At 41.1% G+C, this 27,595-nt stretch overlaps 1 protein-coding gene and 1 long non-coding RNA gene across 7 annotated transcripts in view; one reads left to right on the top strand and one right to left on the bottom strand.

The window, feature by feature from the left end:
• Positions 1–1,462: 1,462 nt before the first annotated feature.
• On the bottom strand, positions 1,463–12,958 carry LOC117718144 (uncharacterized). 6 transcript variants are annotated; one of them, XR_013113630.1, is made up of 7 exons: positions 12,815–12,958; positions 11,668–11,901; positions 8,360–8,513; positions 8,093–8,208; positions 6,897–6,981; positions 6,696–6,777; positions 1,463–3,725 (listed from the first exon to the last, which is right to left on the bottom strand). It is a non-coding gene; the product is annotated as an uncharacterized LOC117718144 (long non-coding RNA). The 6 variants fall into 6 exon arrangements; XR_013113628.1 differs by adding an exon at positions 6,447–6,580 and having other exon boundaries at positions 1,464–3,725; positions 8,360–11,901; XR_013113629.1 differs by lacking the exon at positions 12,815–12,958 and adding an exon at positions 11,989–12,109 and having other exon boundaries at positions 1,464–3,725; positions 8,360–11,901.
• The window catches only part of Adamts5 (ADAM metallopeptidase with thrombospondin type 1 motif 5), a 44,294-nt gene continuing 28,595 nt past the window's right edge, over positions 11,897–27,595 (top strand). The window contains exons 1-2 of the mRNA XM_034515660.2: positions 11,897–13,648; positions 23,983–24,115. Of these exons, the coding sequence (XP_034371551.1) occupies positions 12,542–13,648; positions 23,983–24,115 (1,240 nt within the window). The 5' untranslated portion in view covers positions 11,897–12,541. The remainder of the gene's footprint in view (positions 13,649–23,982; positions 24,116–27,595) is intronic.

Here is a 27,595-nt window from a genome sequence, read left to right as displayed (position 1 = left end):
TTTGGAGGGTATGCTCAGCCCCTGGTTCCTGCTTGCCTCTCCAGTTCCTCATCAGCCACAGTGTGGGCCTGTTCCTACCACCATGAGTGAGGGGCTCAATACCATGCCTTTTTTGCCATGGTAGACTCAAACCTACCATGGTCATTTCAATCTAAGTGCAAAAACAAATATCCTCTTCTACTTACATGGTTTCTGTCAGTTATTGGGACAGAGCTGGGCAAACTAATCAATATTAATTCCTCTGGTGATTTCAAATGAAATAAGAATACTTCTGTAAGCTTCAAACCAACACTTTCTCAGGAGTGATTAGTTCAATCTATTCATATTAGCCTTAAAGCTTACCACCTTTAACTCTTTATAAGTTTAGTTTGGTGGACAGTAAAAGGCATCATTTATACACATATATGGAAGTTCCATGATTTGCCAAAGAATGATACCCCAGACTCAAATGGTATATAAATGAAAAGAGTGTTTTATTCTGCAGAAGTCAAGCATGCCAGTGTCTCCCACTACCAAGACAGAGATACCCCAAAGTGAGCTTGCGGGCTGGATTTAAAGCACATTAGGGGAATTCTGGGAGAGGTAGGTTACCTCTATTTTAATCTTGGCTTTATCACTAAGGTCATTCTAGAACCATTGCTGGGGCCTAGGGTTGAGGTGGGGATGGGAGTGGGGAGGTAGAAACTGTTGTGGGGGAAGTCTGGAAACTGTTGCTGAAGAAGTCTGAAGACTGCTACTATCCCATTGTCCTTGCCTCAGACCAGACGGCCTGGCACCTTCTGATTGCTGGGCAGTTTTTGATTAGTTGCCTGAAGGCTGGAGGTTTTTTAATAGCAACTGATTTGCCTGGGCTTGCCCAGTTCTGGGATATGGAGATTTAGAACTTGTCTCCTGAACTGCCACTTTGAAGCCTGTCATGGAGTCAGCCTAGCGTTCCCAATACATGTGTATATGTATGTACATACATACATATGTGCATTTTACCGTTTTGTCATTTTCCCAGTGTTGCTGATATATGAACTGTGTCCTGGATGAGTTGCTTGCAGATTTTATCTCCCTCTTTATGACATATAGCACAAGCGAAATTCTTCACAAGCAGATTGAGCCTTTACTTCATACCCTTTGTAAATTAAGTCACTTCATTGTCTGTCTGAACATACAATTGCTGTGATCTCATTCAAGTTTTCTTCTCTCTACACTCAACAATAGCAGTTACCCTACTTGGGAGGACTTCTCTTGAGAGCAGTGACGTATTGTGCTTTTAGTTTTTGCTTTAATCTTTTTAATTGCTTGTTTTGTAATAAAAAGTATTATTGGTTATTCGATACCAAATTTTCAAGCCTGAGAATACTTATCCAAATAGCATTATAAAGACTGAACAGGTTGTGGCCGTTTATTCAGAGGAAGAAATATATTGCACATAACAACTAATTAAAAAGAGGCCATGAGTTACAAAAGGAGCAAGGAAGGCTATATGGAAGGGTTTGTGGTGAGAAAATGGAAAAGAGAAAAAACATTGTTATAACCTCAAAAGAGAAAATATAGTTTATTTAAAACTCTAGAACCAGATATAACAGACACCTGCAACATTTAAGTTTTTTTCAGAGTTTCTGTCAAATTTAATGATCCTGGGGTCACACACACCATGCTAGCTATGTATAAGGGAAGATTAGTTCATGACACTTTGCTTATGTAGAAAGAGGTAATACTGATTCTCATCCAGAGAGAGAGGCTAGAATAGAAGGCATGTTATTAAACTGAAATGCTGACAGATCACTCTCTCTTTTTTTTATTGGACATTTTATTTATTTACATTTCAGACGTCACCCCTTTCCCAATTCCCCCCAACCCCTATCCCATCCTCCCTCCTCCTTTGTGCTTTTATACCATTTTAATTACATGCAAGTATTAAGGATAGTTCTAGGTTGAGGAAGTAGCAATACAACATATACAAATAGTCAAGGAAAAAACAAGAAAATAAACACAGATAGTCAAAGAACAAGAAAGGCAATAAACAAAATTCCATGATCACTCCCTTGATCACTATTTTTAAGGGCTTATCAGGATGACTAAAATATCTGAGCCTACTTCCCTGTCCTAGCCCAAAGTCATTTTCAAGTCTGAAGCCTACTTCTTTGTTCTAACCTAAGATTTAGAGTACTGCCTGAAATTACTTCTTTCTTCTAGCCTAATGACAGATTTCTGCCTGAAGCCCATTTCCTTGTCCTTGACCAATGTCAGATTCTTGCCAAGCAACCTCAAAAGCTCTCTGCCTCTCCCTCTTTTTTATTTCATAAATAAGATTAAGCCTGTGTTTGGTCATAAAGTATTCCCAGGACAAGAAGGGCTAACATGATCAAGCTACATATACCATTCTTGAAGCTTGACCAAAATAGAAAGACTAACCTCAGACCATGGGTAATTGTATCAGCAGTATCTACCACATCAACAATCAGCAGAGCAGCATTCTTTAAATTCATAATCTCACTCTGCAAAATTAAAACATCCAGAGCAGTGTTAGAATTATGCCAAATATACTGCAAATGTCTTTAAAGTTTTTCCTAATTATAATGACTATCATTGTAAATGATAACACAAATCCAATGGTATTTGGCATGACACTCAAGATGGCTCCTTACCCTTAAACTCTGAACCTCCTTCCAGTAATTTGAATAGGATAAAGATCATCAATCCATTGTTCCAACTGCCTATCTAAATCCTCTTATATAGTCAACACATTAGTAACATTTTTTTGCTAAATGCTTAACAAAAGTAGTTGTCTTAACTTCTTGTGTCAAAGCAATTGCAGAAGCAGTGGTGCTAGCAATTAATGTAATTAAAGCAGTTGTACCTGCAATAATCAAGCCTACTACCCTCTTGCTTCTGCTTAAAGCCTGACTCACTCCTCCCAGTACTTGTAAGCTTTTTTTCAGAAGACCAAGGTCCTGTAATACTCAGGGCAATAAAACAAAAGCTGGTTGATAGATCTCCATAACAGACATGCCAAGTTTCAACACACTAATACAATTAGAAAGTGTACAATCAGTGTAACTTACATTAAATACTGTAGAAGAAACAAAAGTAATTTTAACTTGACAATTAAAAGAGCCTTAACACATGTACTAACACTTGTTTAAAATCCAGATCCTGTCCCAACTTTATCTTTTGCTAACATAACATCATAGAGAACATCAGCTAACTCCAAAATATGCCTCTGATAATGTCCAGAACCAGCCTTCCAAATGAAGACTGTTATTTCCAATATTGGATTGATTTCTAGACCAGTTCATGATTGAGTCCAAATAACTGGTCACATTTAAGAAAAATACAAGAGTCATTATAACTTCTCTTTTTGATTGTCTGTTCCACAATGTCTAAAAACTTGAGGAAAGGCAGCTTGTCCAATCAGGGATATAGGTAAGCAATGGTGGGCGGGGAACCTATGTCCAATACAGCTTCCCAGTCACCATTGTCAGGTCCCACAGCAAGCTCACATGTCAGCATCATTCTTTGTCCCAGCATCAGCATGTCTTACCAGTCACTCTGGCAGCCTCCATGCTCCTTCAACATCCGATAATCCTGGGCTTGTTGTTGCTCCTGGGAGTCCAGCCTCGTCTGGGTGTTCTGGGATTGGTTGTAGAGTTGGTGCCTTAGAACTGCTCAGGGCACCAGCACGGACCAGAAGTGACAGATCACTCTCTTAAGCTACATGGTTTACTCTTTATCTTCAATTTTGAACAAAATACAAGATAAATTAGGTAGATGAAGATGAGTAATTGTTATTCAATTCTCAGAAAACATTGTTATGCTACATGATGTTTAAACATTAATTAAGCAAACACTTGCTGAAAGGCTGTGAAATCAGTCATGCCTTCAGTGGTGTGAATGATTACCCTTGTGCACTGCAAACGTTGGTCTTACATAAACAGGAATTTCATTTTAATATTGCTGAGGACTCTGGACATAAAAAATGTGAATGGAAAATATATAATTATTTTAAATTTCTTCTTTATATTTCTCATACAGGTCAGAGATAATAGCCCTTGGAGGTGCATTCTTCAAACACTCTGAAAGGTTTTTTTTTTTTCAGCATCAGTTTTTTAAACCATAGTACCTAGAACTTAGCCTTAAACATTTTTATTCTCCACAATGCTTGTGATTCCCTTTGAGGACCAAGTTGGAAATAAAGTCAGAGCTAAAATGTAAATGCACATGAAAGCATTAAGACTAAACCATTCAGCTATTGCAATGGGCTTTCTTTTAACTCTTTCTTATCTGCTTAAATAGGATTCAATTGAGTGAGGCTCCAGTCTGTAAGTACAGCAGCATAACATTAGGAATCATTTCATTGACTTGTTGGGGGACAGTCATGTTTGGCTCTATCCTATTTCTCTTGGCTATTCAGCCTCTTGTTTCTTTCATTCCTTCTTTCACACTTCTGCAGGGATTTATCCAAAGTCATTCTCATTCTGTGTTTTGGGGCACTTGGAAAATAAAATGACATTGAGCAGAATCTAAGTTCATGTTTCTTCCTCTTGGGTTTGTTGTCTCTGTCTCTCTGTATCTCTGTCTCTGTCTCTCTGTCTCTTTCTGTCTATCTCTGTCTCCCTGTTTCTCTCCGTCCCTCTGTCTATCTCTGTCTCTCTGTATCTATGTCTCTGTCTCTCTCTCCCTCAGTCTCTGTCTCCTTTTCCTTCCTTTCTCTCCTTTGCCTATTTTCCCAGAGCACATTCCAGTGAAGATGGGGAAAAAAGAGAGATAGAGAAAGAGTTACTGAGCAAAACTAGAGTGAAAATAGAGAATTGGAGACTAAGAGAGTAGTATACTAAAAAGAAAGTGAAAGGGGGAAGAAAACAAATGGGTGGAGAGAGGAAAAGACCAAGAAAGGGGAGGAGGGAGAAAAAAGAGTTAGAAAGAAAGCAGAGGGAAGCCAAACATAAGCCAACTATGAGATGTCAAGTTAATTTTTAACCTACAGGAATTTTACTCTATGTAGGATTTACCCAGCCATTAAATAAATGTCTATCAAGAGTCAAAAATAACAGAGTTTAGGGGGAAAATTTGTAATAGTCTCAAGACATTGTAAAATGATTCCCTGGAAGTTGGCAGACAGGCTAGTGGGTTCCTTTGTCCTTTAATCCCCTGGCATGTTTAAAAGTTATTTATGTATTCTCTGAAAATTTTTGACAAGTTCAGCTGTGGCTACATAGAAGTGCTTTTCTGTACCTTGCATTAGCCAGTTTCTTTCTGTTAATACCTTCATTCCTCTGACTCAATTTTCGTCATTTCTATTACATGATGAAAGACCCTACTGAGGTAGTAGCTACCTGCCACATATATATTGTGCATATATACTTTTATACTTATCAGGTAGAAGTGTATCTGAACTGAAAGAAAAAATGAGCTTTGTGCACAGATTGATTGGTGTCTGGAGAGAGAACATCTTGTGTATTATATGGATGCATCATTTGCAAATTACCAAGCCTATGGCCTATGTCATAGGCAGGAAATACAAGGTGGGACATCTGGAAAGCAGAAAGGACTCTGTGAAAGAGCCAGCTATAAATGTGCCCCTAGGAAGATGTAAGGAGTCAGGCACATGGTACCTGAGCACAGGTTACCAGCCACATGGCAGGATGTAGGTTAAAATGATTGGGTTATTTTAGTTATGACCTAGTATGAGAAGAGCCTATCTATATGGCCAAGGTATTTGTAAACATATTTTGAGTCTCAGCCAGACTTAACTTCTACGGGTAATCTTAGAGGATGCTTTTGATCTTGGTCAATAGTGTCAACACTAACAGCTCAACTACCTTTCTTTTATGACTCATCTTTATCCCTATGAGAGTTTGATGTCCCATTCACCTGAAGGGCTAGGGAGCCTGGTTTCATTCCTAACATAGGCTGGCAAGGGTGTACATAGATGCAAAAAATTTCTGAAAATAGAACTACTAAAGCAAGAAGTTGATATTGTAGAAGAACCACATGGGGAAGCACTAGGTAAAAGTCAGTCCCTGAGCAGCAGCTCAAACAGGGACTACTTTTGCTGATCACCTCTTGAAAGGTCAGAGGTGGCAGCCTTGTTGAGATCCTGTGATGTTGCAGCCAGTAATAAAATTAGGGAGTTCCCAACAAAGCCGTGTATGGCCAGCTAGGAGGGGAGGAGGGGTAGAGTTGAAGATGATTTTTTTTTTTTTTTTGTCTTGTCAGGGATGTAGGTCAAGTGTTTTATTTATTAAGTAAGTGTGCATTATCACTCCTTCCTTTCACTATGATGAGAACTTGAAAAGTCAAGATGTGGAAGGAGATTCATTAAGCAAAACATAGCGTAACCACATGGACCAGTGTAGCCTGTTAGTCCCTCTAGAAAATGAGTGCATTATAGAGATAAGTGGCTGTCTACTCATCATCTTAAGTAAGAGAGGTTGTGTAAATCATTCACCCACCTACACAACTCACGTGGCCAATGCACTGACTAGGCCACTCCTTTTGCACTTCTCTGTTATCTCTGGGTGAACAACTAGTTGATGATAATCAGCTTTGGTCGGACTGTCTTCAGCTTCTTCCTCAGCAGGAAAAGCTATGCAAACAACAAGACCATTGAAATCTACAAGTACTACTCATTGGGGCTTGGAAGGACCTAGCTGGACTTGAATTTATAAAAAGGAAAGAAAAAGAAAAAGAAAGAAACAAACCTCAAGTGTCTAAAATTACTCTGGGCGGGAAAGTCCTGGTTTTCCATGTGTTTCCCGTAAGCCCTGATTTTTGAGAGAATTTCTAGAAAATAAAGGGAAAAAAAAAAGAATTTGGGTAACTCATAAAAGCAAAAGTGCATAGTTGTGTGACAAAAGCTAAAATAACATTTTACAGCTGGTAAGCATAAAAAATTGACTCACCAGTTTTCTTTACCAATAACACCTGTACGTCTTGAGTAATTCATGGGGTATTTTCATTCAAAGACTTTTACATGGTATAAAATTCCTATGTATAAAGAAATAAAAGTCTAGATTTTTTCTAACAACCATGTATTTTTAATAATAATATTATTAAGTTACTCAAAAACACATGTGGTCAATAACAACAGATAAGTTGTTTTGTCACCTGTCCTATTCAGATAACAGAGAACATGAGTTTGACTTCTGTAAGGCATGAAGCAGATTCTTTGCTAAGAAGAAAAACATCTCCTCCCATTGATGCCCATGTATGGGATAGATCCCAAGGTGGTGCAGTCTCTAGATGGCTTTTTCTTCAGTGTCTGCTCCACACTTGGTCTCCGTATTTCCTCCCATGAGTATTTTGTTCCCCCTTCTAAGAAGTACCGAAGCATCCACACTTTGATCTTCCTTCTTCTTTAGCTTCATGTGGTCTGTGAATTGTATCATGGGTATTCCAAGCTTTTGGGCTAATATCCATTTATCAGTGAGTGCACACAGTGTGTGTTCTTTTGTGATTAGGTTACCTCACTTAGGATGATATTTTCTAGTTCCATCTATTTGCCTAAGAATTTCATGAAGTCATTGTTTTTAGCATCAGGGAGGGGGATGGGATAGGGAGTTTCCAGGGGGAACCAGGAAAGGATATATCATTGAAATGTAAATTAAGAAAATATCCAATAAAAATATATTTAAAAAGAAGAAGAAAATCTGTACCATGCAAGTCTCAAGAATATTGTGTTTGTGAGGGAGAAAGAGCAAGTGATCCATACTCTTCTACTTACTGAGTCAGTATTCACCTAGCAGTGTAGTCTAGAGGGAACATGAGTTGGGATGAGTGTATCTGCATGCGTGTGTTCATTAAGTATGCTTGTTGTATGTGAGACTCCAGGACAGTGCTAGTCATCAGATGTATGCCTGCATTGTGGAATACAAGAAATGGGAAGAATGGAAAATGAGAAAAGGAAGATTATTCAGCAGCAGATTCTCTGAAATCCTCTACAGATCCTGGGCTTGTGTCCAAGCTAGAATGGCACACACACCCCTGCCCTACTACAGTCTAACTGGAAACTGTCCTAGAAAGTTGCAAGTCAAAGTGACACATGAAGAAGAGGCTCCCTTCACATCATATAAAACTGCACCATGCAGTAAGACATTACCATTGACAGAGTCCATGTGCCTTGCACCAAGGGAGCAGGTTCCAAAGGCAGCAAGGCCTGGAGTAGACGTCTTGATGTGGGAAAGCAAAATAGAGTTGAGAGGCTGTGATTCTTCCCTGTGGGAGGTAAAAAAAAAACAGGTGTTTGGCTGGAGGGGAATATTTTACTGTCAGGTATTTCCTCACTCTTACCATTAAAACCGTGGTTTAGGGTAGAGGTGAGGATTTGACACTTTAGCAAATGGAAATTCGAGAAAATACTATTTACCAGGCCCAAAATGCTGTGGAGTGTAGCCATGCTGGAAATAGAACGCAGAGCCCCTGTAGGTGCTGTTCTCCTTCTTCCTTTCTGTATTTGCGTGTTCCAGGTTGGAGTCCAAACACGTATTGATCTTCTTGGCTTCATTTCTGAACTGTGAATTCTTTACAAACATCAGTCGTGGCTTATCCACCTGCACAAGTCCCCAGAGAGTCTCACAAAACCTTTCACACCTTGACATGTATTTTCATAAGCTGCGTAGCTTTTAAGAGGTGTTGTAGATTGGATATAATTAAGAGTTAGGAGATTTTAGTTTGGGGAGAGTGTGTCACTAGTAGTCACTTTCCATGGAAGCATCATCAGCTTGTTGAGTGACCAGTAAATGGTAGATACCTTACACCATCACTGCAGCAGTGAGTTTTGGCTGCTTTGGCTCCCAGCAGGTAGCATGCACTCTCCCAGGAGCCATCTGGATTCGAGAATGGAAGGTACACAAGCGTGCACGGTGGCACACACACACACACACACACACACACACACACACGTACAAAAAAGCTGTTAAAGAAAAAAGTAATCAATGGCTCGAGCTAAACATGGTGGACAATATTTCTTTTCTTCTTATTGAAAAACTAAAGACTGCTATTTTCACTACTAAAATGCTACTGTAAATTAATACTGGTTAATTTCTGTTATGGAACATTTCAGATTACACTGGTTCACTGGTGCAATGTCTTTGTTTCAAATAGTAATGATATTTATACAGTGTAGAAGCATCTTCCATGGAAATTAAACACATAACCAAGGAAAGAAAAAAAAAAAAAAAAAAAAACCTCTTTCAGCAAGAATTTACTCATTGTATCTCAAGCTCTATCTTCCCCTATCTCTGTGATAAGTACTTCCAATAAATACTTACTATTTTGTGCTCATATTTCAAAACAAATCTGCTCTTAGCATATTTCCAAACATTTGTTTAATTGGTCTGAATTCTAATGTCATTCATTTATCAGACAAGAAGGCATGAAATTTAGGTTGAGTCCCTTTAAGAGAGCAACACATTTTCAGAGATGACAAAAGGCTTCAGTGAGGACAGAGTGGGAAATTCTATAAACTTTTTCATAAGGAATCTAACCACAAATGAAAACAATTGCAGTTAATAGCCTTACCCTTGGTCACCTGAAACACCTGTTTTGTAAATGATCCTTTAAGACACAGAGGATTAAGTTGCATGCTTCAAATAAAAGTTGTTTTGGAGATTTATTTGATGCCAAATACTGTACTTTATTTTTCTTTCTGAAAGTGGTATTAAAAGAAATAAAATCTGTATCTTAGTTACTTACCAATTGTTGTGACAAAAAAAATACCATGATCGGGACAAAATAAAATAATAAAAGTTAAAAAAATGTTTAATTGCGCTTCTAGTTTCAGAGGGTTTGAGTCCATGATGGCAGGACCAACTGAGAACTCACATCTTGATTCCAAAGTTGGAAGCAGAGAAAACTTCCCCTGAGTGATGCACCTCCACTAATAAATTCACGCCTCCTAATTCTTCCCAAACTTTCCCACCAACTGGAGACCACAAGTATGAGCTTATGAGGCTATTCTTATTCTGGTCACTACTACACAAATAGGTCGCAGGTCATCTGCCCCAGAGTGGCTTTGGTCATCATAAAGCTAAAGGTTACTGGGAAACGGAGAAGACTGCTGGTACCTCCATTCTCTGCCTTTAAATGCCTGCCCATCTCCTCCTATTGTTGACTACAAAAAAACTTACCTGAGCATCTTGAGAATGGAAACTCAAGTGCTTCAGCAGCATCCTATTTCAAGATCCATCCTGGCTCTCTCCGACTCCTCCCATGTCCACCCCCACACATACATACTTTATTCTCTCTCAAATTCATGTCCTCTTTTACTTTAACTGTTGTTTTGCCTTCTCCAGTCTTGGGACTGATGGTATGTTCCGGGAGTAGGTAACATTTGCACATATTATATTAGTGTGCCTGCTCTCCTCCGAAGCAGCGAAGTTAAAAGGGATGGAAATGCCTGAATTACATGGGGTGTGTGCAGAGACCAGCACTGAACCTGCCACACATCAGCATGCAGTGAGAAAGTCACTGCGTTTTCCTTTCACCTTCTTAGAACTGATAATTAGAGGAAGCAATGGATGGAGGGACCAAGTAGCAGGGGCCATGCCACCTGCTTACTAATAACCACCAATCACCTCCCCTCAAGTATTCTTCCATAGGAATAGGAGCTTTGAAAATGAGGGGGCCAATAGGAGAAATGACATAGTAAGTAAACAAACAAAGGAGTGTTTGCCATTTAATTACCTTTTAAGAAGGAAAGGGAGAACGTGTGAGCACAAATGTAAAAGTCTGGGGTGGGGGTGCGGAATTCCCTTCAAGAGTTAACTCTTTCCCACCCTGACATCCTACAGCTCAGAGAGTTCCAGTGGCTGGGGTGAGTGACAGATTGTGGGCACCGACCAACTATGCGCTGGAAAAAGCTGGGAGCACCGCCATTTATACACAAAGCCAAGGACTTCCCAGGCCGCAGTCGGCCCTGTTGGGGTCACCGCAGTGCTGCATGCCCAGAGACTCGCCAGGAAGCACCCGTGGCTGCCTGGCTACTCAGCTGGTGGCTGGGAGAAGTTAGTCACCCTTAGCCCAAAGTCAGCAAGTGCTGGAGCTTGAACAAGCTAGGAGATGAGAAGGCTGGAAATCAGCTACCGGGACCGACTGGAGGGAGCCAGGGAAAGGAGAGATGGACTCGAGGGTGCACGGGTGGCTGCCCTGACCAGTGAAATTACCAGGTCTACAAGGCCAGAGCGCATCGGCCAGCAAAACAAGGCAAGAACTTCATATCCCGCGCAAGAACAGCAACGGGAACGAGGCAGCAGGGAGAGACTTTGAAAACACACCAAAAACACCCTTTCAGGAGATGAGGTAAGCCGAGGTTAGCCAACCCCGATTGGTTGTGAAATACCACACAAACCCGGAGTTGCTGCGGCTTTAAATGAGGCCAAGTGAATTTTCTTGTTTCCTGCTCAGATACTTTTTCTCTCTCAATCTCTCGCTTATCCTTACTCCCTCCTTTGTCTCTCCTTCCACCTTGCTAGGTTCTGGCCCCTTCCTCCTTCCCGGTCTCCCTTTCCTCGATCACCCTCCTCCTCTGCCTGTGCCCTCCCCCATCAGATTAGGCGCGGACCGGGAAGGGTGGGAGTGGTGGGGGAAGCTCTCCCTTTAAGAGGCAGCGTGCAGTGACGAATTGTTGAAATTGCCATTGCAGGATGGCACGCCGCTATAAATTCATTGTCCCACCTCCTCGCATCTTCACAGCGCCTGAGCCGCTCTCCGCGCCCGCAGCAGCCGATTGGGGATGATCCCTGGCGGGAGGACGCGGCAGCGGAAGGGACCGGGACGCGCCGCCTCGCTGGTTCTCCGCAGGCCGCCTCCTAGCTTTTGATTTTTAAACGTTTTAGGTGTTTTCTTTTCTCTTCTTTCCTCCCGTCTCATTTTTCCCTGGCTTCGGGTTCCAGCAGAGCCGAGGAAGTCCTGAGAATAAGAAAGGAAGTGGGTCGGAGCTGGAAGCTCTGCAGTCGGCCAGCCCCGGGCTTCGAGGGGGCGGGAGCCGACGCGCACCAGTTGCGGGCCGGGAGCGCGGTCGCCCTCCTTACTCTCTTTGCTCGTTTGTTTTCATCTGTTTGTGCAAAGATCCTGTCTGCATTGGGCTCTCTCTCTCTCTCTCTCTCTCTCTCTCTCTCTCTCTCTCTCTCTCTCTCTCTCTCTCTCTCTCTCTCTCTCTCTCTCCTCTCTCTTGTATCTGGTTGCTCTCCACCTCCTGGCTTTTGCTCCCACCACCATCACCCTTTATTTAATTTTTTATTATTATTTTTTTTAATTTTTTTTCTTCCTCCTCGATCTCTTGGACCTCAATTCCAAACATTTTCCAAACCAACAAAGAAAAGTTCGCACGCTGGCACCGCGGCCAGGACAGGCTGGCGCTCTGCTGCGGGTTCCCCCTACCCTTTCCTGGACACTTGACTCAACCTTGCACGCAAGTGTGTAGAGTGTGTGGCTGCGGGTGGTTGGGCGGGAGGGTGAGCCCCCCACTCCCGCCCCTGAAACTTCCATAGCAAATAGCGAACACCCAGCTCCGCTCAGTCGCGCAGCCCCTCCCGGCGGGCAGCGCACTATGCGGCTCGAGTGGGCGTCCTTGCTGCTGCTACTGCTGCTGCTGCTGTGCGCGTCCTGCCTGTCCCTGGCCGTTGACAGCCCCGCCGCGGCACCTGCCCAGGATAAAACCAGGCAGCCTCGGGCTGCTGCTGCGGCCGCCCAGCCCGACCAGCGGCAGTGGGAGGAAACACAGGAGCAGGGTCATCCGCAACCCTTGGCTGGGCAGCGCAGGAGCAGCGGGCTGGTGCAGATTATAGACCAACTCTACTCTGGCGGTGGCAAAGTGGGCTACCTTGTCTACGCGGGAGGCCGGAGGTTCATGCTGGACCTGGAGAGGGATGACACAGTGGGCGCTGCTGGTGGTATTCTTACTGCAGGAGGAGGGCTGAGCGCATCCTCTGGCCACCGGGGTCACTGCTTCTATAGAGGCACTGTGGACGGCAGCCCTCGATCCCTAGCTGTCTTTGACCTCTGCGGGGGTCTCGATGGCTTCTTCGCAGTCAAGCATGCGCGCTACACGCTGAAGCCGCTCCTGCGTGGGTCCTGGGCAGAGTACGAACGAATTTACGGGGATGGGTCTTCACGCGTCCTCCATGTCTACACCCGTGAGGGCTTCAGTTTCGAGGCCCTGCCGCCACGCGCCAGTTGCGAGACTCCCGCGTCCCCTTCTGGGCCCCAAGAGAGCCCCTCGGTGCGCAGTAATTCTAAGCGACGCTCAGAACTGGCCCCGCAGCTGCTGGACCACTCAGCTTTCTCGCCAGCTGGGAACGCGGGACCTCAGACGTGGTGGAGGCGGAGGCGCCGTTCCATCTCTAGGGCCCGCCAGGTGGAGCTCCTCTTGGTGGCTGACTCGTCCATGGCCAGGATGTATGGGCGGGGCCTGCAACATTACCTGCTGACCCTGGCCTCCATCGCCAACCGGCTGTATAGTCATGCAAGCATCGAGAACCACATCCGCCTGGCGGTGGTGAAGGTGGTGGTGCTGACAGACAAGGACAAGAGTCTGGAGGTGAGCAAGAATGCGGCCACGACCCTCAAGAACTTTTGCAAATGGCAGCACCAACATAACCAGCTAGGTGATGACCATGAGGAGCACTACGATGCCGCCATCTTGTTCACCCGAGAGGTAGGTGCAGCAGGTGGGTGCCCAGCTCTGGGATTGAAGAGACAGGTGGAAGGGCGGGTCTTGCTGGTGGCTCTGCTTCTCCCATAAAGGACTTGCCACTCACTAGAGATCTGCCTAAGTGTGTCTTCCTAAGACACTCGGCCTCCACCGTCACTCAGGAGTTCAGATTATCCTTTACAGTAATCCCTACTTTAAGAAAGGGGACCTGCTTAGGAGATCAACGTTTACTAAGGCTTGATGCCAGTTAGACAGGACAGTGTGGTGTGTGATCGTGATAAGGAGGTGTGTTCATGCTTGGGGAAAGGTGTACAATTACATGGCAAAAGGGGGAAAGTAAGACTGCCTTCTGAAATTGAGTGTTTTCTACTTTCCCAGTGAAGACGAAAGTACCACTTTGTCCGATTTAATGGGAAGGACTTGAAAGTTGGCAGTTGCTTTTATCTGATTGATGGCCTCCCTTGTAAATGTCCTTAAACGAACTCTTCTGCAACACTAGCCTCTTCCAAAGGACTCCTTTGCTAATGTGGCTTCCAAATGGGCTTCTGACATATCCACCTTGGAATCTGAGTTCCTGAGAAGGAAGGAATGTGGGAGGGCCAAGAGGATGCAAATGCCCAATCAGCGGTGAGGACAGCCCCCACCCCCACCCCCAGGCCCTCTACGAGCACATCAGAAGCACCACCCTCCTGCCCCACTGCCAAACAAGGGTCAAATCCAGTTGGAAGGTTTGGGGTTTGGATGAATGTGTTTCTGAAGTTCTGGGCAGAGCTTCAGGATGTGGGGAAGAATGTTTTCCAAGGACTTCCCCACGTTAAGGATGATGGTTACAGAGAAGGAAAAGAGATGGATCATTATAAGCCCAGACATTCCGGGAGCAACAAATCTATTTACACAGTTACCAGACCACCATGTTAGCGTGACATTTCAGATGAAAAGTCCTGCTGGTAGTTGTGAACCCGAGTGTCCAAAAGCTGCCCCCACTACCTTTCCCCTTATCTATCCCCCTTCCATCCCTGTTGCACATTGTCTTCCCAACTAGCCCACTTCTACTGTATGTGCCTCTGTGCGTGTTCTATAGGTGATCACAGCTTCACTCTCTGCATGATTGTCATGGCTATGCAAGGCATACCTAGAAGACAGCATGCCTGGCTGTCATGGTCTTGTCCCCCACCCCTTTCCTCAGTCTCCCTTGGTATACATCTCCCAGCCAGGTTGAGCACTCAGCTTCCCATCTTATTCTTAGCATTGTGATGAGTTCTAAGTCTGATTTAAGCTTGGCTTATTGCCAAATTCGATTTCTCTGCCTACCTTGTGTCTTCCGCATGCCCATGAAGGACCGATGTTTAAGGATTATTGTAGGTGTGCCAAATCCACCCAGTCTAACTTAGGTAACAACGAACTCCTTTACTGTGTACAGTTACAAACTGTCACCAAAGAGGAAGGATAGATAATTCAATGGCATACTATACAGGTTTCAGGGCACTTAAAGCTTCTCTAGTTAATGTTTCTATGTTTACTAAGTTACCCATGGTATGAAGGAAAAGGTGTTGATAAAATCAGAGGAGAGAAACATTTGCTGTTCACGAGGTAGACATGATTGTAACCCACAAACAAGCAAAGATACCAACAGGAGAATTCAGGGAGAAATAGGCATCACAGCCTTGTGTGCCATGAAGAAGCTTTCATCTCATTAAGAGATGATCTGGAAGCCCTCCTTTAATTCCTCTGCCCGGCAGCATTAGTTTTTGAAATGGTGCAACAGTCATTTTAAAGGCTGCCCTCTGAAGTTTGTCTGTAAAACTAGCCCGTTCTCAACTTGATTTCCAAATCCTTTTTTTTTTTTTTTTTTCATAAGCAACTTTCCACGTCTGGATTTCCTTGTGTAGCTATATAATGACTGCCTGCCAAGAAGGAGGCTTGGGAGAGTTTGTAGAAGGAGGTTCCCTAAAGAAAGAGGAAAAAAAATACTTTTGTAGACAGACCACACCAAAAGGCAGTAGTACACTGCCAGTTGTCGTAATAATTTTCTTTCAGTTTAATACAAAATTGTAGTGCATAATTCTAAAATTAACTGGGGGGCTTCTCACTGTTTGTTCTTTTCTACATACTTTCCCCAATCATTTCCCAGCTGAAAGGAAACCGGTCGGCCATTCTAAGTGATGTCTGTTGCTGTTGCTGGGAAGGTTTTGTATTTGGGTAATTGGCAATCATTGTTTCCCAGTCTGGAAAACGCATCATTACATTTTAACTAGACAAAAGCAAGATAGAAGTAAGTCCATGCTCCTACTTATTTTTAATTTAAAAAGAAATTCTTAATTACATTCTATTAATGGGAGAGGACATGTATCAGAGCATGCAAGCAGGGGTCAAGAAGGATAACCTATGGAAGTTTATTCTTTCCCTCTATGTGGGTCCCAGGAATTATACTCAGGTTGTCAAGCTCAGTGGTAAGTACCTTTACCCCTTGAGACAGCCACCTTGCCAACCGTAACTTAACTTTTCTAAGAATTGCCACAGAATTTCCAATCTGGTTTACACATGGGGAATATTTTACTTCAATCCTCCTTGCCCTCCTTGCGAAGCAGAAGCAAACTTATATAAAGCAAATACCATTTGGATTGTGGTTGATCTCTAATAAGTTCACCTAACTTCAAAAACAATTAAATGTTCGAAGAACGATTACAATATAAATATATCATTCTCATTTACAAGAGGACTATTAGGTAGCTTGCATAAGTATTTCAATACAGGACAATGCTCATCTGAAAGTATTCGGCATGTGCAGTTTAATCTCTACCTAATGTTTCAAAAAATGGAAACCTAGAAGTCTAGAAGAGGGGAGACTGGGACACCTCTGTTCATGCGAGTCAGGTATTTTCAGGCTGGCCATATGAAAGAAATAGCTTTCATAGTTATTTCTTTTCAATGAGAAATACCCAGAGTTGGCACGAGCAGATCGTTTTTACAACTCTGTTTTGAATGTAAGACGTGTGTTGCTTAGCAGCCAGACGCTCAACCATCAAATCCGTGTTTTGATGGGCTCTGAGTTCTGTTCAAATTTTGTGTCCAGATGTCTTCTGCTAAATTGCTTGTTTTCCAGGCGTGAAGCAAATGTGTGAGGAAGTGCTTTCCACTCCTGTTTACGAGCCAGTAACACCTTGAACGTGGGGGTCTAGGAGTCAGCAGAAGAATGTTAATATTTCAGCTATCAAGCCAGCATACTTAGCTCTCAGGGCTATGCACTGGCCCTCAATATTGTTCTCATTATAGAAATTGCACCTATCAGTTTTCTGACACAAAGCCATTTCTATTGTGAATGGCATTGCTGCTGAAATTCATACTATGTCATCAGACATTAGAAATCTAGGCCCTAGGCGCTTATGCATTGCTTCCCAGAGTTCTCTCCTCATTCTGACTCTCTCCCTTATTGTAAAATATGTTTTAAAAGACAGTCCTAAACTTATTTTCCAAAAACATTTACTCCTCTTTTAAAAAAAAAATTCCCAGTTGATGTCAAAATCAGAAATTCTTTCACATCCCTCCCCCTACATCCAACCACCAACAATGAACTCTTCACTACTGCATAGGCTGAAAACATTGGGGTGACTGTGAGCCAGCTAAAAGGCTATTGAATAAAAGGTCCATTAATTTTCATTGATTACTAAAGCGTGCTTTAATCAGCCATTGTGCTTTGCCTAGACTCTCTCTCTTCTTCCATGTCTGTTTTTGGATGTGTGATCCAGGACACAGACACTCCTCTACTCTTTAGTTCCCTTTTAGGTTCGGCATGAAATGGACACTAGAAGACAAAAATCCCTAGAAGAGGGAGAGGGTTGCACTCTTTGTCCTTGGTTTGCTGACTGAACCAACTTATTCAGTCGTATATTTGAATTCAAATCTACTTCAACCCTGCAGTAACCATTGTTGAAGAATCACAACTACAGATCAACTTTAAAAGAGGCTAGTTCAGAAATCTGAAGAGTGGGCACAGGCTAGACAACTCTAGATGATCGTGTACAGAAAAATGTATGGGAAATAGTCTGAAAAACCTCAATCCATAAAATAGCAATATATAAGACAATGGATGGATTGACTCAGAGTAGGTACCTTGCACGCACATACCTGCTGTGGAGAGGGTAGATGAAGCCAACAAGACAGAAGGCAATTAAGGGGGTAAATACCTAGTTACTATCAGTAGGCTTATCACTAGCAGGAAGAAGCAATCCATGAATTGATCACTCTTATATTAAGAAAACTGATAAGGCTCTCAGCAAGGATAAACAAAGTCTGACCTGGAACAGAAGAAACCCACAGATTTTTTCTAGGTGGCTTTATTGAGTCTCATTGCAAACGTATAATTGCACTGTTTCGTAAAGCATGGGTTGATCTCATTTGGATTCAACTAACTACTTTTGAACATATCTTAAGTAGTATCCATAGTGAGAATTGTTTTATCATTAAATAACTGAGGAATCAGGCACTATCATGTTGTTTTGTTTTGCAGGTAGAAACATATATTTGAAGAAAAAATCACATAATCTGAGGACACAGCCCTGCCCACTGTCCTCCAAAAATGCTGTGATATTTACTCAAACATTAGATCCAAAGAGGGGGGGGTGTTAAAAAACACCCTTAAAAAAATCTATTCCAGAAAATACACAACATTGATATTGGGTGGCTATTCCATAGTTGTCCTGGGCAAAGCTGAAGTTGTAGACTACCGTTTTGTAGAAGACAATGCTAGCCAGATCCATATGGAGGACATACAAAAGACACTCAAACGACATCTACTATGGCCAGAGCCAGTGTGGACAGTCTGTGTGGTGTAGGGAGGAGGTATAAGAAGACAGAGCAAGAAGGCTAAATGATTTTCGATTAAGTATAGAAAGAAATAACATCTAAATTACTTAAAAATATATTGTCTGATGTGTGTGTTGGTTTGATGGGGCTACAACAATGCATTAGCATTGGAGGGCATATTTAAAACATAAAAAATAAATCTCACTCAGTTCTAGGGACTGGAGAGCTTAAGATCAAATATCCACCTTGTGTACCTTCTGAGGAGATATTTTTTCCTGGTCAGTAGGAGTCCATTTTCTTACTGTGTGTTTATGGGTTCTTTTCTCACTCTGTATGTCTGTCCAAGAGAGGGGTATGGGGCAGGGGAAGAAGAGGAAATGGACAGAAATGTATACAAAAGATAAGGAGGGAAGAGAATCTAAAATGCCTTATCATATCTGAGCTGAATTTCACTCTTTTAAAGTTGTATAATTTCTTATAGCTCCTTTCTCCAAACACAGTCACACTGGACTACTGGGGATTAGCCTGAGCAATGTAAGGAGCATCATGCTTCAACTTTTTATGGTGGGAACTAATGGCAGTGGGAACCAACAGAAAGAACATTAGGGAAGTTTACATATGAGAAGGCTGTTCAAAAATGAGCCTTGTGTGTGTGTCCTAAATGTCTAGATGTCTCCTGTGGGGACAGTAGCATTAGGGATGAAAAGGCATGGGTCAAGAATGGTTTGAGAAAAATAGACAAATATGGGTAAAGTTAACCTTTTCTCGTAGATGGAATACTTCCGCTTATTCTTTGGGGAACAACATACAAATGTTCTATGCAGGAAATGGTTGCCAGGATGAGGCAGGAAGGCTCACTGGGACATGAAGAAGGTTGGGCTACAGTGTACAGAGTTTTAAATGCCAAGCTGTGACCAATATAGAGAAATAAAGGTCCTTTGGATGATTCATACTCTAATGAACTAACTGATCACAGCATGTGGTTATGGAAATTTCAGATGGCAAAAAGATCATTTGAAAATCTAGTGTGAGATTTCAAGGTAGGGAGAGATAATGTAAAGGTATAGAAAGAGAGTAATTACCATAGCCTAAATAGTTAAATATTGCTCATATGGTATGTATGTGTGTAGGGGGTGCACACATGTATGTGCCTGTGAGTTGGGGGGGCAAAGCTAACTGTTTCAGAAATGTCCTTCTCTCTCACACATCCATTTTCTTGTTTTCTAGAACATCTTCCATGATGCATTTTATCTCTTTTCTATGCATCTAATTGTTTATCTTCATCACCATATCACACATGAAGACCACCATGGCTGCTTTTGATTTGCTATAAGAGAAGAAGTTCATTTAGTTAAGTACAGATTGGGAATGCAAAAGATAATATTAGCATCAAGAATAGGATCATGATTTAACAACGCCATGCTGTGGAATGCTGGGAAGGCAAAGTTTACCTATCATTAAAATGTAGCTTCCCTGTTTCAAAGCTTGAGACTCTGGCATTTATCTCTCCTGAGAGTTAATTTCTGACATTAGCTTGAGAGTTAATATGAAGACATCTATATATCAGAAAGTTTCATGTCCGTACCAGCATAGGTGTATCTGAACAGTGTCCTTACTTAAATGAGGAAGAGCCTTTGTCTCAATGTTTAATTGTTTGAAAAACATGTCTTACAACTAAAATTAAAATCTTAGAAGCAATACCTCTTACATTCTCCTGCTTTAGTCAGAGCTCACATTTCTGAGTCCTGCCTCATTAGGATGCCTCTTCTTTAAGAATATCGTGCCAGTTTGGGGGTTTCTAACCCTGGGAAAACCATTAGTGAGTCCTTGAAGAAGGGTCCATCCACCCTTCTCTGTATTCAGAACAAGCTGCTCATCACAGCATGTCTGTCTCCTTCCTCTCCAAACTTATGTCTTTCTCACTCACTAAAAGTTATCACATTTCTTAAGAACCAATATTAGATCCTCACACTGCAGTGGCAGTAATTTGCATGAGGACTGGTTGGTTGTAGGCACACAGTTATTGTTATAGAAATGAATCTTCGTGGGTTCTTTAGCCTGTAATTTCACTGGACTCTGTTAGGTTCAGAATCATCTTGTTGTAGAGACTGTGTAATACAGGTCACTGTAATGACTAGCTTAACATTCCAAATTAATATAATTTCTGTTTAAATATAAACAAGACAATTTTATTAGAGTTTGTGTGTAAGTAGCAAGAAAGGAAAAAGATGAATCAAGAATCAGATTCACATTGATAGATAAGGGAAATTTGATTGATATCTGCCTTCTCTACGTATGTGTAAGGTTGTCACACAGAATTCATTAATACGTACAGTCAGTACATGCTAAACAGGGAGCTTAAAAGTCCACAAGACAAATCTGTAGGTATGGCTGTGAATATACACGCATGTGTGTAATACTTGTGATTAAACTCCAGGTCCTAGCATTAATTCCTCCATCATCAGTCTGCTTCCATTGGGATTATGTAGAAAGAAGAGTGGGGGTTTCAAATGCTGTGGTGTTTCACCCTTGTCTTACACACTACAATTGCCCTTATCAGGAGCTAATACTATATGAAGTGTTCTCCTTCACTCTGAGGGGCTGCTACTGATACCCTTGGAATAGTATCTGTCCTTATCAGAATTTATGTTTTCTCCAGTTCCTTATCTCAGCATATTTTTGCTGCCTTTGAGAACAGTCTCTCAACGAAGACTGGGAATTTTCCAGTTCTTTGCTTGGGTATCACTGCCCACTTGGTGTATGGCTTCTTTTCCCATCTGATACTCATCACTGGCACTTTCCAAGCTACCCTCCAAGGACTGATGTTCTAGGCAGGATGCTTTGCTGGCTTCCAGCCCCTTTCTCCATCCCCACAAATATGCCCATGGTATACTTCTGAATAACATGATAAGTCATAACTTTCTCATATACATATGTCCCTGTGACAGTAACAGGGCTAGTGACCACCTTGTGGAAACTTTTTGGTTCTGAAGACTACCTCAGCTCTATTTTGGAATTAAATCCATTGTCTCTATTCTGTAGCCTGGCTAACGCCATACCATGGGACCACAGTTAACTTTCCTCACACTTTTCAGACACTATTTTTTTCTTAGTCTTCCACTGTATCACTCAAGACCCCAATGATAATAAGGGATTGATTCTACACAGCTAACCACTGCCTGTGTAAAATCACTGCCTGTGTACACACACATACACACACACACACACACACACACACACACTTTCTCATACACACACTCTCACACACACATGCATATATAATTTGCCTTCTGATGGACACGGAACAAGTAAAAACTATTTGTTAGCACTGTTAATTCATTTACCTCTTTTGTAGATGTTGAGCTACCTTCTTTAATGTCTGCTACCTCCGATGCTAGGTTATGTGCATGTGTGCTATAATATAGTGATATGTGATCATCCCTGCACTATTGCTACCCATCCTCTGAATTTTAAAATTCCTATAAACTTGAAGACTAACTTACTGTGGTGAAGGGCCAATAGAAAATATAGAAATGCAATACCCTATATATTAATAATTTGTTATCTATTTTTTATTCCTGAAGAATATTGGCCTACCATGTTAACATGTTCATTGAATGTCTTGAGGGTGAAACCACAAGCACACTGAAAAGGTTTGAAATTGTGTGAGAGAAATGGAAAATGTGCCAGTTTATAATGATGGCTGTGGAAGTGTAATAATGTGGCTATGTAGTCAAGGGGCTTAATCAGTATAGTTAAAAACTAACAAGTGCTTCTGTTCATAATTTAGTCACATGCACAATTTCCATGGCAAAAGGCCAAATGCATTTAATGCAATTCAAAGAAAACAAGGAGGGTTGATGGCCTCTAATGAGCAATTGATTAGCAGTAAACAGAGATAATAAGATTCCGGTTTCAACGCCATTGGGAACAGGAAGCCCATTTCCTTTTGCAGTAGCTCCAAGATGATTAGTGACACAAGGAGTGGAAGTTAATTCCTGGATAACCTATTGTGTATAAGGATTCAGCTATGACCCGGGATCTCATCCTAAAATTGCTAAAAATGATGAAATGGAGGATGAAAATGTATTATACTATATCGTTATCAAAAACAATAATTATTATGCAAAAGTCTACTCAAGATTCATTTTTTAAAGCTGCTAATTTGTTTGTAGCAGCAGTAATTTGGAATCTCATGAGACATGGAAGGATACCCAGGGAAGCTTGAAGGGGTTATTGTTGGCATGAGGTCTTGATTCACTGTGACTCACAGCTGGAGCCTTGATTCACAGCTGGAAATCATAATATAAACATCACAAGGAGGTACTGAAAACACGAAAGAGAAGAGAATTGGGGATAGATTTTAAGTCTTGCTCACCTTTATTGGACTATTATAATCAGGTTTAATGAAACTCATAAGAAAGCATAAGAAATTTTTTATGTTTAGTGATACCTAAATTAACATTTGAAGAGAATGTTATTAGCACAAGTTGAACAAGTCAAAATTGTGACTTCATTATCGTCTTTAAAGCTTCTTTTCTTTAATGTCTTGTTTATATTCTTTAAGTGACCGTTTTTACTTTTGAGAGTCTCCTAAAAGCTCTGGAACTTCTCAAGAATAAAATGAACACACTGATATCTACCCATTAAACATACTTGCATCACAAATATTTTCTCATGTGTGATCATCTTGAGTTGAACTTCGCTAAAAGCTATAAGCAAAATTGTCCAGTGGGTAAAGGACAATTGTTCAGTGGGTAAAGGGTCAGTTTGTCATGACAAACTGAGTTTGATTCCCAGGACTGATATCATGGGAGTGTAAATCTGACTTCCACAATTTGTCCTCCATAACTCAATGAAGAAGTGTGAAATGATTAAAAAGCCATGGGTGACCCTACATACATTTTTGAAGACACAGTATGAAACTACAATTCAATTGGGAAGTTCAAAAATGATTTTTAAGAAATAATAGACCTTTAAAAATTTTATTTTTCTACCTAATATTACACATAGATTCTAATATAGTTTGTTTCTTGTATAAATGACTGAATATATGTATATACACAAATATATGCATAAACACAAAAGTCTTAGTAATATATGTTCTATCACAAAGTGTGATTGTAATTTGACTCTAGCAGAAAACAAATTGTTAGGTCTCTCTTCCAAGAAGTTCAGCCCGAATGTAGCTCAGAATATTAGGCATTTGTTATATTGAGCACATGTAACCCTAGACATTTGTGTAGGCACAGCAGCTTTGTTCAGGCTGTAGATCTCGGATTGTAATGAATGGGCTGTAATCGTAGCTTCTTTGAAAATGTCACTGAATGTCTTTATCCTTCTGTGCTTCTGGGTTACAAAGTAGCTCAGAAGAGTTCCTGCTTTGAATTTGTCTTTGGAAGGCTTCCAGTGCTGAGCAGGTGACACCATAAACATATCTCAGTCTTGCCATTTGGGGTGAGCAAGTGGCTGTCCATGGTGGCTCCCTCTGGATGTAAATTGATTTTAATGATTTCTTTCTTTCTCCGGGGCAGGATTTATGTGGGCATCATTCATGTGACACCCTGGGAATGGCAGACGTTGGGACCATATGTTCTCCTGAGCGCAGCTGTGCTGTGATTGAAGATGATGGCCTCCACGCAGCCTTCACTGTGGCTCATGAAATTGGTATGCAACGCCTTTTCTCTTCCCTCGCCAAATCAAACACTTGTAACAGCTGCAACAGGACCCAAAATACTTGGCAATTAATTCCAGATTTCTTCTGGTTCAGATGTACCATTGGGGATTGCATTTGTTTATATTTGAACTTGCAGGGTTAACTGACACAGAAAAAGGAAGGCAAAGTCAGCATTGAAGTAGACGTTTCCTTTTTGATGGTGTTATTTAAAAGTTAAGGGGAAATTTGCTACTATCTCTTTTTTCTCTCTCTCTCTCTCTTTAAGCATCCCTAAATGGCTTCTAGACAGAATTTGTCACAGTCGCCTATGGGATGCAGAAGCGTCCCCTTTGGAAGTTCTTCATGACAGTGTTGACTCATCCGGGAATAATCAGTTTGCACAGGAATTTAACATGTTTTGCCCCATCGTGAGTGATAATCGTAGGTTCCTGTCACAGAGAATCAGTAGCTCCGGGTAAATAGCCCAGCCTCCTTCCCAGTAGTGAGGCAGATGGAACCAAGCTGACTCTCCACAGAGTTTACTTTATAATGTCACATATTCGATTAACCAAAGACTTCTAAATCCTACAACTATGAGTTGGGGGCAGAAGTAAACAGTTAAATTGTCTCGGGGATGAAGAAAAGGGTCCTTCTAATCACTGACCTAGAAGACTGGTCAATGGGAAATTGATTTAGTACTTAGGACACAACACATCTTACTGGAATTATTTCCCCATATAAAATCATTCTATTAGGAAGCAGTGTGAGGCCACATCTTCTTTTCTGAACTATAGAGATAGCACTACCTTTTACATGGCGTTGTTTTAGAAGCCAGATTGAGTGGAGTGTACATAGCGGATATCACTTATATTCAACCCACATATTTTCCTATTTAAATATCTCATTCGATGTCTTAATTTATGCATAACCTCTTTGCATCTTCATTTCTGGCACAAGGCCATTCAATCATTATTACATTTAGATTTATTTAATTTTTATTTAAAAGATTTAACTTGTTAAAGCTACAACTTGAACTATTAAGTGTAAATTAAAATGTCTACCTCACATTTCTAGTAACATATATTTTCTCCAGGAGCCAATTTCTTTCAGGAGCAGAATAACTTCTGATTAAAGGGACAATTTTATAAATCCAAATGTGATAGTAATGAACAGAATTAGGTAGGTGCGTTTCAACTATTATATTTCAAGTATTTATCAGGACATTATTATACTGTCACTTGTCTTTGAATCAAACATAAAACCATTGTGTAAGTAACCATTCAACAGCATCATTGATGCTAATTCAGTCTGGAACATTTTGAGCATCTTTGACTTAAGCCAAGGTGCTGAGTCCCTGTCAGTTCCCTGTGGAATTTTACCCAGGCCATCTAGACACGATGATCATTTGTGCTGTCCTTATAGAGTGGACAACATAATAAAAAGCTGCTGTGAATACACATTCTGGCTACTGTTTCCTCCTGACTTCCTCTCCTGTGATGATCTTTACATATAGTGCCAGCATTGGCAGGTTTTCCTACAGGAGAAAAGCTGAGCTCTGTACACAGAATCTTCATAGCTTGACTTTTCATGTCACATGACCTGGACCAGAGTGTTTAAGTCTAGCAAGGTGACTTTCCCAACCCTCCTCCATTTTCAACAAGGACTCTGTGTTGCATTACACAGGCTGATGAGGCAGTGAGAGATATAGAGCCAGACACTGATATGTGAGACAAGGCAATTAGACATAATTAGACAGAAGAACAATATGGGAGAATAGTAAACTCTTATATGCAGTCAAACCGATGCCTCTGCACACGATTACGTCCTGGTGTCTCCTTGGGTTTCTTGGTTAAGTCATCTCTCTTTACTTCATTATAACCTTCTATGATTTATTTTCTAGTCAGATATTGTGTGCTTAATTTAAAAAAAATAAAAGAGATACTTAAAGGCCAAAGATAAAATATGGATTTGTTTCCTTTTTCATAAAATTTTTTACTACCTTCACTTTGGGTGCTTTCTTATTTTATATTAATTTTGCCTAAATATTATGACTATATTATATAAAATGTGAGTTCTAAATTTTTAGCAAATATAATTATACCTAAGATTTTTCTCTGGATGATCAGAGTCTTGTCTCCCAAACAGCTCGACCTTAACTCACTGATTTATTCAAAGTCCGTATTTTTTACCTGTTAGATGAACTGTCATTTCAATCTAAGCCAATCATGAATTGGATTTTAATTCTATTTTATTCCTTTTAAATTTCTTTCTTTCTCCTTTATTATGTTTTTGCTACATTAGACTTGTAAATTATATACTCAATCTATATAGTTATATTTATATATAAAAAAAAAGAACATTCTGAAACTTTGGCTTTCCAGTATCTAGAATCTGCTTGAGTCTCATTCCCAAATGTGCAGTTTCATTTATTCCAAACAAATACTGTCAAGTTGTTACTGCACTCAAAACACAATCTGGGAGGAATTATCCAAGATTTAGTCATCGATTGCCTATTTTGCTTTATTTCTATAAGATGCAAATGAGTATGTTTGATTAAAGATGGCTTCGATTAATTGAAACAGGGTTTTGTGCATTATCAAAAGCTTCCGTGTGCTACATATACTGGTTTCAAATACCGGGTAAAGTTTATATTATGCACAAAGAAAACAAAGCATCCTCCCTTGTGCCCTTATTCTCCAGTTTAAAAAACTCTTATGTTGAAAATTAGCACATATGATAAATTAAAGCAAAGATGGGGATGATGGTACACCAAAACTGCCAGGGTTAGGTAGGCTGGCACAGGAAGAGCAAAGCTAGCCTGTGCTACATACGGAGACTCTGTCTGTAAGAAAGAAAGGGGGAGGAAGGGATGAGAGGAAGGATTAAAGAAAGAAAGAAAGAAAGAAAGAAAGAAAGAAAGAAAGAAAAAAAAAAAGGGGATAAGGAGGGAGGAAAGAAAGAAGAGGGAGAACAGAAGGGAGGGGATTAGGAGGGAGAGAGAATGGGAGGGAAGATAAATAGGAGGAGTGGAGCAAGAGAAATAGAGAGGAGAGAGAGAGAGAGAGAGAGAGAGAGAGAGAGAGAGAGGATAGAAGCCTATGATGTTCTATTGTAGGTTGTGGAGTGGCATGGATTAGATTACCAGTTTTGAACAGTTCCTCTTGTGAGCCCCATGTGTTAACGCGAATCCTTCTGTCATCCTGATAACCCGTTCTAACTCAAAATCAAATGCGCATTGGAGTGTGAGATGCTGACAGTAGATGGTCACGTGACGTCAATACAAGCTCCTGCAAGAGCCATGTGCATCAATATGTACTAGACTCATTGGCAGTTATAAATTGCCTTCTGCTTTCTAGACTATGCACAGCGAACACTGACTCAATTGCTAGAACATCTTAAAATGTTGCTTCAAACCATCCATGTGCTTTGGGTGGAGGCAGGAATGTGTTTACAGCTATTTTACAATCCCAAAGGAGAACAGCAGAAAGTTT

Source organism: Arvicanthis niloticus, chromosome 12 (assembly GCF_011762505.2).
Source record: "Arvicanthis niloticus isolate mArvNil1 chromosome 12, mArvNil1.pat.X, whole genome shotgun sequence".
Classification (NCBI taxonomy): Eukaryota; Metazoa; Chordata; class Mammalia; order Rodentia; family Muridae; genus Arvicanthis; species Arvicanthis niloticus.
Note: the sequence above shows the minus strand (reverse complement) of the source record. Positions and strands in the feature narration are given on the sequence as shown.